At 46.2% G+C, this 13366-nt stretch overlaps 1 protein-coding gene and 1 long non-coding RNA gene across 2 annotated transcripts in view; one reads left to right on the top strand and one right to left on the bottom strand.

Annotated features, from left to right (window-relative positions):
* Positions 1 to 5762: 5762 nt before the first annotated feature.
* On the bottom strand, positions 5763 to 6884 carry LOC105725589 (uncharacterized). Its single transcript, XR_001109316.2, has 2 exons — positions 6518 to 6884; positions 5763 to 6427 (listed from the first exon to the last, which is right to left on the bottom strand). It is a non-coding gene; the product is annotated as an uncharacterized LOC105725589 (long non-coding RNA).
* Positions 6885 to 7260: 376 nt separating this feature from the next.
* Positions 7261 to 13366, top strand: part of MOSMO (modulator of smoothened) — a 72335-nt gene continuing 66229 nt past the window's right edge. Inside the window, exon 1 of the mRNA XM_012464467.3 lies at positions 7261 to 7379. Within this exon, the coding sequence (XP_012319890.2) occupies positions 7274 to 7379 (106 nt within the window). The 5' untranslated portion in view covers positions 7261 to 7273. The remainder of the gene's footprint in view (positions 7380 to 13366) is intronic.

The raw sequence follows: 13366 nt of genomic DNA on the forward strand, positions 1-13366 counted from the left end.
TGTGTGTGTGTGTGTGTGTGTGTGTGTGTGTGTGTGTGTGTGTGTATTTTTAGTAGAAATGAGGTTTCACCATCTTAGCCAGACTGGCCTTGATCTCCTGACCTCGTGATCCACCTGCCTCGGCCTCCCAAAGTGCTGGGATTACAGACATGAGCCACCATGCCTGCCCTCTAAATTCATTCTTGGTGAACCTAAGAAACAGGGAGGGGGAGAAGGCAGAGAGGAGGGTGTCTCAAAGATGTGAGGTGGTCTGCAGAGGAAGATCACAGCCAGAAGATCACAGGAGATCACAGAATACCTAGAAGATCAGAGAATCCCTGTTGTGCTCCGAATAATGGTATTTTTAAAAAATGGTTACATCAGTAGCTCCAATGCTTTGGAACTGTACTTTTTTTAATGGATGTTTTGAATAAGAAAAGACCCCAGGGTGGCCTAAAAAAAAAAGAGTCACTACTAGGAGAGGCACTATTAATGCTTTCTTCTTTTTTCCAAGATAATTCTTCCTCCCACACACATTCACTCATACAACAAGTATTTACAGGGAGCTGCTCTGTTGTTTAATGATACTGGGGACACAACACTAGGCAAAACAAAGACAGAAACACAGGCTTTAACCTCTTGAAACCTGTACTTAAAAAACAGATGAAGTGGACAATTTTAGGAAAACATAAATTATCAAAAATAAATTCTAGGCCGGGTGTGGTGGCTCACACCTGTAATCCCAGGTACTCAGAAGACTGAGGCAGGAGGATCACTTGAGCCTAGGAGTTTGAGATCAACCTGGGCAACACAGCAAGACCCTGTTTCTATAAAAAAAATTTAAAAATTAGCTGGGCATGGTGGTGTGCAGCTGTAGTCCTAGCTACTCAGGAGGCTGAGGTGGGAGGATAACTTGAGCCCTGGATTCAAGGCTGCAGTGAGCTATAATCAAGCCAACTACCCTCCAGCCTGGGTGACAGAGCAAGATTTTGTCTTAAAAAATAAAAATGAGTAAGTAAATTAATACATTCCAGAAGAAAGAGAAAACCTAATAAGGTAGGTCCTGGTGTTATCCTTGGTCTGATGAAACTGAGAGGCTAAGCACTTTGCCCCATCCCTTCAACAAAGAGTCATTAAGCACCTATTAGGTCTCAGGCACTGAGCAAAGATTTCCATGGTAAATCTGGTTATGTCCCAGCTTATTCTGTTGTTTCTGTGGCTCTACACAGACAATAAGCCAGGGTAGATTCTTTTGTTGTTGTTGTTGTTTTTGAGATGGGGTCTCATTCTGTATTCTGTCACCCAGGCTGGAGTACAGTGATGAAATCTTGGCTCACTGCAACCTCCACCTCCCAGGCTCAAGCGAGCCTTCCACCTCAGCCTCCTGACTAGCTGGGACCAGAAACCTGTGTCAACACGCCTGGCTCATTTTTGTAATTTTAGTAGAGATGGGGTTTCACCATGTTGGCCAGGCTGGTCTCAAACTCCTGAGCTCAGGTGATCCAAAGTGCTGGGATTACAGGCATGAATGCCAGGGCAGATTTCTCAATAGATAAATCCTGTGTTGCAGAGACTGGTATGTAGAGCTATTCTCCACCTCAAGTCTCCTGCAGATGGCTTCTTGTGACAGGTCACCTTTCCTCTTCCAAACAGTCTGGTGGGGGTCTATATAGATACCAACTTAATTCTATCATAAAATACATCCTTTTCCTTCATCTTCCTACCATCAGGGTAAGGGTGAGAGTTTGTGGGAATACAGCCCATCAGCATATATGGTTCTGTGACAGGAGCACATTGGGGCCTGGCGCCCCCTTAGTCTTCACTCCATCCCAGGCTGAAAACTGTCTTTAGAGCAGATGCCAAGTCACGCTGATTGGTGGAACTGTAGGATACAAACTGTCATGGGTGCTGTGCTGTGCTTTGCTACCAAGATCTTCCTTTAGGGCTGAAGGACTTACACCTCCCACCCTCACTATTGCTACTGGCTGAAAAGAGCCCCTTGCCCAAGATCTCACCTTCCCAAATCAATTAGCATCTGGTGACTGGTCAATGCAGGGCCATCCCAGGTTCAGAGCTTACCCTGCGGTCCACTGAGGCCCTGTTGTGGCTGCACTGCAGCCTGACTTTTCCCTCTGCCCTGTCCTGCTTTTTTTTGAGACAGAGTCTTGCTCTGTTGCCCAGGCAGTGCAGTGGCATGATCTTGGCTCACAGCAACCTCCAACTCCTGGGTTCAAGCGATTCTCCTGCCTCAGCCTGCTGAGTAGCTGGGATTACAGGTGCCTACCACCATGCCCGGCTAATTTTTGTATTTTTTTTTTTTTTGAGACGGAGTTTCGCTCTTGTTACCCAGGCTGGAGTGCAATGGCGCGATCTCGGCTCACCGCAACCTCCGTCTCCTGGGTTCAGGCAATTCTCCTGCCTCAGCCTCCTGAGTAGCTGGGATTACAGGCACTCACCACCATGCCCAGCTAATTTTTTGTATTTTTAGTAGAGACGGGGTTTCACCATGTTGACCAGGATGGTCTTGATCTCTTGACCTCGTGATCCACCCGCCTCGGCCTCCCAAAGTGCTGGGATTACAGGCGTGAGCCACCGCGCCCGGCCAATTTTTGTATTTTTAGTCGAGACAGGGGTTTCACCATATTGACCAAGCTGGTCTTGAACTCCTGACCTTAGGTGATCTGTCCACCTCAGCCTCCCAAAATGCTGGGATTACAGGCGTGAGCCACCATGCCTGGTCCCTGCTTCATTCCTTCTTCCTAAGAGTAGAGCTAGGATGGATCACCTAATACCCAGGTAATAATGAGGAGTCCATCCCTGGTGCAGAAGGAGCATAGCTAGCCGCTGGCAGGGGAAACTCTAAGATGGCTAAGTTTTTTTACAAGCAGTAAATGGGATGGGGTATTGTGGGGGAAGCAGATAAGAGTATTCCATCACCAGGAAGGAATCGGGTTGAGACTTCGCATAGGGGCAGGGGAACATTGCGCACCTACGTGATCTATTTAGGCGTCTCTTAGTATTCCTTTACCCTATTTGGACAGTAAATGGACAAATACAGCAACCACTGACTGAGAAGTGCACAGCAACTAGGTGCTCAAATTCTTAGGGATGGAGGTCTAGGCCACCCCACCACATAAGCCACCTACATCATCTCAGGTGCTGGCAGTCAGGGAGAGGAATCTAGGAGGGACAGAAGAGGGGACTGAAGGGTATGTTAGTTATGCCTCTAGATGAGCTGTAGCGGTGGCAGGAGCTGTGGTTTGTCCCACTAACCTTCCTCTATGCGTCTCCCACAGAAAAAGATGCCCCAGGGTCCTGAAGGGCTGCTGTCCAAACTCAAGCAGCAAATGAGAAGCACAGCTCCATGGGGGCACTTTTGCAAATGCTGCACTACACGGCCTCAGTCAGGACGGAAGGACCATTCCCCGGCTACTAGGAGGGTGGTAGGTTGACAATCTCAGCTGTCAGTCCTCTTGAGGAATTGTCTTTGTCCAAACTGAGCTGCCCTCCAAGCTCACGCTCCATGGCAGGTCACTGCAGGGATGAAAAGGCTTGGCCCCTTTACTCCAACTCAGGCCAACTCAGAGCAGCTATCCCAGCTTCAGAGCTTCCCTTGGGGTCTGCCAAAGCCTCCTGTGACGGCAGCACAGATTGACTTCTCCCTCTTCCCACCCTGCTTCCTTTTCCCCCAGAGGACTTGATCTTCAAAGGCTCTCTAATAAACTTCCTGCACACTAATCAATAATCTCATTTCTGAGTCTGCTCAAAGGGAACCAATCCATGAAACAAACTTAGATTTGAACCCGGGCACGAGCTGCTAACATTGGATTTAGTTTCTTGTGTCTTCTCTAACCCCCAAACCCCAGGTACACATGTGTGGTGCATCCACCATGCTCTTGGCCCACACGGTAAACTTAACCCCTAGGGCGGCAGTGTGTTCTTTATTGTCAGGCTGAAGATACTCCTTAAAGAGAAGAGTGATCACACAGTCTCTTCCACAGCTTTCCCTGCGGTCCCAGCTCTTCTGGCCAAGGCCTACCCTCCATCATAATAAAGCATGCCATGTTCACGGCCCTTTAACAGCTGCAGAATGACTATTTATGACTTCAGGCTGCCAGCACAGCTCCCTCCTGGAAGCCCTCTATGTTCTTCTGGGTCCCCAAGGCTTTCTGCCATAAGGAGCCTCGTGGCTCATTTCTGAAGTCCCAGCTGCTCTGCTTAGGGGTGGGTGAAAAGATGGGATGCTTCTGTCACTGAGTCCAGGAGTCTTGTTAGGCCAGCTGGGGGAAAAAGGCCCAGATGACATGGCTTTCCCAAGGTCAAATCAGTAGCAGGGCAGGAACTAGAACATAGTTCTGTATTCTCTTTGCTTCACTACATCACCTCTCCCAAACCCTTAGGGTTTGCCTGTACCAAAATCTAGACAGAGATATAGGGAAGAAGGTAACTGACCTGTCCTACAGATCTCAGAGATGGGACTTGGAAACACCAGCCAGGCACAGTGTTGTGGGCCTGTAGTCCCAGCTGCTTGGGAGGCTGAGGTGGGAGGATCACTTAAGGCCAGGAGTTCAAGTCCAGCCTAGGCAACATAGTGAGACCATATCTCTAACTAAAAAGAGAGAGAGAGAGAGAGAGAGAGAGATACAGGGATAAAAACAAGGATTAATGGGAAGTCTGTAAACAGTTTGGCTTCTGCCAACCCCACCTCCCATTCTGGATGGTAGGAAGGAATGGAATAGGTGACTATTATCTGTACTGATGTGCAGCCATTAATGTAAAAATGTTTTAGATTCTTATAACTCAATACTGGTTGTTCTTGTGCTTTAATCTTAGACCCAGAACAAATTGTAGAGGGTAAAATGAAGATTTTTATTATTTATTTATTTAATTTATTAGAGACAGGGGTCTCACTGTGTTGTCCAGGCTGGTTTTGAACTCCTGGACTCAAGTGATCCTTTCACCTCAGCTTCCCAATTAGCTGGGATTATAGGTGCAAGCCACCGTGCTTAGCTACATGTATTTATTTTAAACACAAGAACCCAATCATCATTCTATTCAGCTGGAGTTAGAATAGGTGCAAACTGTTCTAACATTCAGCTCTGGGATTCTTTTAAGCTGGCCAGTAGAGAACATTAGTGGATATTATCTGGGAATTTAGTCCTGTATAGTTACAGTTTTTTCTATCACTGGGCAATAGAAAAGCCCAACAAGAAGCCAAGACTATGACTCAATTAAACTTCTCCAGTACTTACAAAGAGAAGAAAAGAAAAAAGAAACTGAAGACTATTGCAGTAATGTCATACGCATTATATCTGGATTCTTGGACTATATCAATTATCTTGTGTCAATTTCTTTGGCAGAGGAAAAATAAATTATACAGTAACAACAACAAAAAAAAATCCTTTTCCCCAAGAGACCAACGTTTGGACAGAAGTCTACATAGCCCAGTAATCAAACCCTTCCTTCTCCAAGCTATGAAGTTGTACTAAAACTCTGTGCACATTTCTGCAAGGCTGTTGGATTTGGTGGAATTTGAAACCTCCTGAATTTTGTGGACATGTAAGCATTCCAAAAATAGAGACAGATGTCACTCTTCTAGGTCTTTCTAGAGAGGACCTATGTGGCATTTAAGGAGAAAATGAGTGTTTCACTCCATCTGCTGCACGGAGTACTATTAGGGAGAGCTGGATCAAACGTCAGGGTTAGTGGTGATTCCGCCCATGAGCGGTGGAAGAAAACAAAACCTCCACACCATCACATAATTTGCTGACAGATTATGCAAATGCCTTATTTTTTTTTTTCCTGTTTATTCATCTAACTTAAGACGCTCCACACACAACTCAGTAAACGGGATCATAACACCTGGTTGCTCAGGTCAAAAACTTAAAAGTTATTCTTGAGTTCTCTTTCTTTCAACTCCTTCCCCTTATCCCTCTATCTATGAAACATCCAAATCTGTCCATTCCTCTTCATCTTCACTACTCTCACCCTAGCCAAAGCCACACTTCTCTCTCGTGGACTACTTGGCCTCTTAACTGGCGTCCCTGTTGTCATCTTCGCCTCTCCCCCATGCAAGCTACACTATGGATCTTCACAGATTAAATAAGATCATGGGACTCTCCTATAAACAACTCCATTACCTTCTTATTGCACTCAGAACAAAATCCAAGGCCCCCAAAGCCCTACACCTGGCCTCTGCCTACCTCTTGTCATACTGCTCTCCCGCCACACAGGCCATTTTGCAATCCCTTGGATCCGCCGATCTCTTTCTGCCCCCCACCCCTAATGATTTTTGTGCTGGCTGTTCCCTCTGTCCGGTCTTGCGTGAGGTCTTCAAAGTGCAGGTCTTTATGATCTTGATGGTCTCAGCGGAAATGCATCCTTCCCTGTCGCAGGTATCGCCCCGACTCCCATCACATTGACCTCCACTGAATTCAGGAATCGGCACCTGAAATTATCTTTATTTTACAGATAGGTTCTGAATGTGTTTCTGTCTCTTCCCACCGGAACGTGAGCTCACCGAGAGCAGGAGCCTTACCTCTGTCCACCCCAGTACCTCTGCACCTACAGCGCCTGACGCAGAGGAGGTGTCGAGAGCTAAATGGGGCAATCCTGGGAGCTGACAGCCGCGGAACGGGCAATGAGAATACAAGGTGACAGGGACCGCGCGGGACCCGGAGTCACTCGGCGGGAGTCGGCACCACCCTCCTGCTGGAAGACGGGCGGCTCCCCACTCCCATTCCGGTTTCGCTTTTGAGGGGCTCAGGAGGGGGAGTAGCCCATGCCCAAACAGTCATCAAGAACGACAACAATCTTATTGTTAGTGGGCAGAAAGGCAAGAGGTGGCGTGGCTTGCCGGAAGAGACCGGGACCCGGGCAGGGACCGGAGCCCGGCCGGTCGGGTCCGGGTCCAGAGCGTGGAGGCGGGCAGTGCGGGGAGGGGCCCGGGACGGCCGGGAGGGCCCGGGCGGCGCGGCGGAGTGCCGAGCCGGGAGGACGGAGCAGGGGCGCGGCGGCCAGGGAGCCGGGACCGGCGTCTCCAGAGCCGAGGCTTCGCTTCCGGGTGAGGGGCGGGCAGGCCGAGCAGTTCCGGGGCGGGCGGCGGTTCCGTCTGTGCGGGCCGCGCCGCGGCTGCTGGTCCCGGGCGCGCGGAGGGCGCGAGCGGCGCGCGGAGGCTGAGGGGGCGCGAGGCAGCGGCGCGGGGACTCCGGGCCCCGGCGGCGGCCCATGGGGCGGGAGGCGTGAGGCCGCTGCCTGTCCGGGGCTCGGGGGGTGGGGGGAGCGGGGCGGGGAGATGGATAAACTGACCATCATCTCAGGATGTCTCTTTCTGGCCGCCGATATCTTCGCCATCGCCAGCATCGCCAACCCGGACTGGATCAACACCGGGGAGTCCGCGGGTGAGTGGCGGGCGCGCGGGGCCGGGCGGGGGATTGGCTGAGGGCGACGCGAGGGAGAGGAGACCCGGGCTGAGGAGAAGACGGGGCGGAGGGTCCCGGCCAGGGGCTGGCCTGAGGAGACCGGGGGCGGAGGGGAGACCCGGGCCGCGGAGGAAGGGGACGGAGAAGAGGACGGGAAAAGTGGTGGACGGGAAAAGGGTCCCGGACCGGGGAGGAGGGGAGCAGCCCTCCGACGTGAGGGATCGTGGAGGAAGGAGCTTCGTTCTGGATTTAAAAAAAAAAAGTCAAGGTGGGAGACAGGAGGAAACTGCGGTGCCTGCTAGGGAATTAGAAACCAGGCGGAGAGGCTGGGGCTGGAAGTGAGGCAGCCTGCAGGGCAGTGCGGGAGCCACTAGAGAGCTGGTGGGCGAGGGGAGGCCGAGAGGGGTCAGGTCCGACCCCAGACCCTCCGCCACTAGAGGAAGCTGCGGCCGGGGGCGAGGTGCCGGGCTGCGGGCGCTGACCCCACCAGGCAGGGTGAATGGTGGGTGCTGGGAGAGCTGGTGGGGCTGGTGGGAGTGGAGGGGGGCGCCTGAATGGAGCCCTCCTGTCCCTCCCGCCCCCGCCCATCCCCTGCCCGCTTGGCAGTGTTTGAGACGCTTGTGGCTTCGGATTTTCCCTTTGAAGTATGTATGTGGTTATAATTTTGCTTTATTTTAGGCCCGGGAGCTATAATACTACTAATAATAAACCTCATTTTATGGAGCGTCTTTCATTCCAGCACATCACAAAAACGCTGGAGAGATCTTAATAGTAGTTACAAAATTAAATAACACATTAGAGTTGCAGGCAGCCCGGCAGCGGTAGCAGTGCTTGCTGTAAACGCCACAGAGCTGTGGGCGGGAGAGGCAAGGTGGTGCCCTCGGGAAAGAGGCGGGCATCTTTCTGAAGGATACCCCAGGTGAATGCGCTTCGCAGACTTTTCTCAGCTTGGGCCCCTTCTTTCCCTGCTACCTCTCCTCCTTCCCTGAGTCCCCCGCCTCTCTTTCTCCTCCCCTTCTCCCAGACCTGTGAGACCAAACCTTAATTAATGTAAACAGCTGTCAGGAGAGCTGCTCCGATTTAAGGAATGGTCTTGTTTTTTAACTGCTTGTTCAGTGCAGGTGAAGGAACTGTTGGGGGGGTTGGGAATGTCAGGCTCCCTCCGTGGATAATTTCTTATAAAAATGCATCACTGTGCTGTCAAAACTTCTTAAGTATTACTTATGGTTCTGTATTTATCCTGCAGTATTTTTAGCTCTTAAAAAAAAGTGGTAGCTGGGACATTTGTTGCTTCCTCCTCCCTCCCTTCTCTCCCCCAATCTAGACCTAGTAACACAAAATCATGCTGTCAGATTCACTGGTTATTAAAATAACACTCTAAAAATTCTGCTACTTTTCTTGCCTATAGAGTTTTAGCAAGAGCTCTTAATTGTAAAACATATGAAGAAAGGATCAGGATGGTTTCGAATTTGGTGGTACTGTGGGCTTCGTTTTTGAAAATATTGTTGCTGCCAGACAACACGGTTACATGTGTGACATCTAGTTCGTGACCTGTTGATGTTATTCTACTTATATGTGTATTGACTCCTTTTATGAGACTTTCAGGCTTTACATACTTAGGGGAAAAGTGTTTTCAGTGCTCTAGCAGAAACGCCTTTTTACAAAGAAGTTTTAGATAGAATCCCAATAGATAAAATAGAACAAATGTCCATGAGAAAGATACAGTTGAAAGAGAAGAATTGTTACATGTAAAAGAGAAGAAAGATAAGTGATAGCGTAACATTCCTTAAGGTGGAAAAGGGCATAGCCAGATGCGGTGGCTCACGCCTATAATCCCAGCACTTTGGGAGGCCAAGGTGGACGGGTCACCTGAGGACAGGAGTGTGAGACCAGCCTGGCCATCATGGTGAGACCCTAAAATACAAATATACGAAAAATACAAAAAATTAACCAGGTCCAGTGGCACATGGCTGTCATCCCAGCTACTCGGGAGGCTGAGTCAAGAGAATCGCTTGAACCTGGGAGGCAGAGGTTGCAGTAAGCTGATATTGCACCACTGCCCTTCAGCCACTGCACTCCAGCCTGGGCCACAGAACGGCACTATGTCTTTAAAAAATGAAAAGAAAAGGGCAAACTCCACTTGTATTCAGAAGAAAGCAAGGATAGGATGAGTATAACTCTTTCAAATTTGGAGGCAAAATTGGCTATGAGTTGCCACGGAGATGGAAGGAATGGATGTCCAAGGTTTCAGGAAATAGAAACTGTTTGAAAAAAAAGTAATTGCAGAGAAAGCTTGTCAACGGTGATAAGGAGGATCATCTAGCAGCATTGATGCCTCGTGGAAGTTGATGGTCATGGACATATAGTGTGATCACCTATCTGCTCTCTTGACCTTCTCTAGTAGTGCTCAGTTACTTTGGTATTGAGGTAGGTGAGTTTTCCAAGCGTTCTTGGAAATAAGGAAACATCAAGAATAATGTGAAAGCCAGTAGAAGGCTTCATTCAAGTTTGGGGTTTGCCAGATACACAATGAAATGACAGCAGCCAAGGTATTTAGGATAGTGGCCAAAGTATTGTAATGATGGCTTGTGGAGTATCAGCTGGATAAAGAGTGAAAGTAGATAAAGACTAATGAATTGGTCAGTCGAATAGCAGATGGTACATGGCCAGTGGAACAGTGGACTCCAGTCAGAGTGGAAGTGATCGATCCAGCAAAGTGGAATGGCAGGGGATCGTAGGCACAAGGACCAGAGTGTAACAGTGAAAATGTGGAGCTGATGTGGAATGGGGGAAGTGATTTTTTTTCCTAAAAGTTTCCCCTGCCATCTCAGGATACCATTCCATTAAATATTATAGCTAGAAAGAGGAATAAGAGATAGTAGGAACATAGGAAAAATTTTAAATTCTTATCTAGCATGTATTTCTTGCCTTACGTATATCAGGCGGTAAACCCCCCAAAACATAAAATGAATGGGACAATATGTTCCTTTGTTCACTCTTGTGCTTGAGCTTGTATGCTGTACAGTCTCACCTGAGCGGGCAGATGTAGTCTTCAGTTAAAAAAGTGCAGAGTTACACCTTCCAAATCAATGAAACATTTACAAGAAGTTCAAGTAAGAGCTCAGTGACAGGTCTAGCTTTATTTCAAGGGCTGCACAGAAGCAACATAACCTGGCAACAAAAAGTTAATGTGTTGGTTCCCTTTAGTGTGTTATATTCAGTCTATAAAGTTTTGATTGTGATGTTTTCATTGCTGTTTTTAAACAGGGTAAAATGCATTTTAGAAGTAGAACTTTTGGAGCTGAAAGAGTCTGCAGAATGTAGCTTGAAAATCACTGGAGTGAACTACTTAGGGAAAGTTTCAGAATTCAAGACTAGACTTCATCACTTCATAGCTCTATGGCTTTAGGGTAGATTCTTTAACCTCTGTCTCCGTTTTCTCCTTTGTAAAGTAGGAATAATAAAAGTACCCATCTTATTGGGATATTGTGATAATTAACTGAGTTAATCCATGTAAAACATTTAGAACAGTACCTGACACACAGTAAATGCTCAACAAAAATTACATATTGTTATATTGCTGTTCTAGTTTATAAGAACAGGTGTCAGAATCCCAGTTTTGAAAGGAAAGCCCAGAGCTGTGAGAAATGACACATTTTCTTCTATTAGATATTCTAGGAAATAAGGAAACATTAAGAATAATACAGCCAGGCTTAGAACAAGTTAAATGTACGTCCCTCTTGGCTTTGGACTTTCTCTGCCGCTTCCATGCTATTCTTTCTCTTCCAGTCTCACCTCTCCATACTCTCATCTCTGTCCTCAGCTCCTACTTGAACTACCATAGAAGGAAATTTTTTTAAAAAAGTAACTTCCTAAAATCCCTATTGATAAACTATGTTACTCTAAGATTATGGACCATACTTTGGACAGCATAGTTTTTCATGTTTTTATTGTCCTGGTCTAGATACAGAGAAAGTACATTCCTTTTATTTTCACCTGTGTATTTAACATTTCACCTGTTCTAATGGCTTGTGGATTATGCACAAACTTTTGAAGATATGAAAAGATCATATTATATGGATTGGGAAAGAATGTGAGGGAAGGCACGCTAATAAGGACTCTTTCTGTTAGTGTAACCAGAAATAGTAAATGGTAGATGAATACAGTGGCAAAATTATGTAATTCTGTATGCTCAGGTCAAATTTCTGCTGGTTGCTGGAACTCAACATCAACAGCAGTATGTTTGATTTTACATAATGCTTCATAGTTTTTGAAGCAGTTTGACATCTATTACTTGATCTGATTCCTTAGGATGTTTACATTTGGCCAATGTAAAATAGTCATTTTCACATTTTTCCTTTGCATGTGAGATTTGGGTTTCAGTGCTGCAAAGATTTCATTCAAGAAAATTCCTCATTGAAGTATTACCTATATGTTATTTATGCACACCTTTTACTTAACTTAAATAAAATTAAAATTCTTCAGTGGCTGGAGTTTTCCCCAGATTACCAAAGAGGGAAAGGAGGAGACTTGGGTTTCAATCTTAAAGTGATAATCTTTGCTTTATATAAGCTTAAAGACTTATACAAGCTTATTAAATAACTTATTTATTAAATAACTTATTTAAGCTTAATTTCACTGTCACTCTCTTCTCACCCCTGAAGAGACTTTTTTGGAGGGTGGGAATTTAGTGTTAGTTAATTTTAACAAGATAAACAGTTAAATAAAGCTGTTTCTCTGATAAATATAAATGGCCTACAGATCCCTTTAGTGAGGGAGGCATTATCTCTTCACAGTGAGGATTTCAGTGACCGTAATCCTAATCATCCTAAATGGATTTGCCTTGTGTTCTTTATGAAGATTTCCAGATGTTCCCCAAAAGTCTCTTTCAAATATCTGAAAGAACTTCTCCCTTATGTCTCGTCAAAATTTCCCTAAAGTGGTTATCATGTTCACATATAGTTTGTCATGACTAATTTAAGGTTAGTGTATTCATTTCTGAAGATATTTTCATTCTTATTGTTTTTTAAATTGTCTAGATGGGATGTTACTGTTTAGAGGGGGGTCTCTAAAGCTGACATCCTCTTTCCTGCTTACATTCTGAACTAGTTGAGGGGCAAAAAGGAATAAAGTACTTAGGGGCTAAAATATTATTTTATTACTAGGAAAGAGGATATTGAAGAATGTCACTTATGTTTGGGGCTTACTCCTGCACCTCAAAATTGAGCAAACTTAACTATCCAGTCCCAGACAGAACTGGGGGACCTGCCCCTATAACACTTTAGCATGACAAAGGAGACATGAGTGCTTACAAAGGCAAAATGTTGGTTCACATATGCCCAGTATTTTCTCCTAAACTAACAGTCCGATGAAGTCACTTCTCATGACCTGACAAGGATTGCATGAGGAGACACAAATAAGCTAACAGTATTATGCTAACAGGATTCTGTCCTCTCCTCCTGCTCTCCATTGCTCATGGATAGTAAAATTGGGAAGAAGGAGAAAGCCTTACCTGTTTAAAACCCAGTATATGTCTGGCGTTTTGTGAGGGAGAGTTTTCTTTTTCCTCAAGTCTAAAGATTGGCAAGTGTTCAGGGAAGTAAAAGACTTGGTGAGGGGTGTCATTTCCTATTCTGCTGGCTCCTACCTACTTCATAGGAAATCCTGGTAAACCTCAGATAAGGGACTGTGGTGTGTTACATCTGTCTCATAAGGGTTCAAGATCTGCAGGTAGATCCTGGCCTACACATTGGAGATCTTCAGTTTAAAACATTAAAATTACAGGTTGCTCAAGCAGGCCTGTTCATTAAGTAATAGAACACTATTAAATAATAGTCCTTTCCCTGGAACTGTGAGAGTTCCAGTGATCACAAAGGTACTTTGATATGGAAGAACTCTAACATCAGTTGTTAAACAAACCTATCATGAACCTCATTTTGATAATCACTTTGAGCATTACTTACAGA

Source organism: Aotus nancymaae, unplaced genomic scaffold (assembly GCF_030222135.1).
Source record: "Aotus nancymaae isolate 86718 unplaced genomic scaffold, 86718_ANA_hifiasm-v0.15.2.pri h1tg000049l, whole genome shotgun sequence".
Classification (NCBI taxonomy): Eukaryota; Metazoa; Chordata; class Mammalia; order Primates; family Aotidae; genus Aotus; species Aotus nancymaae.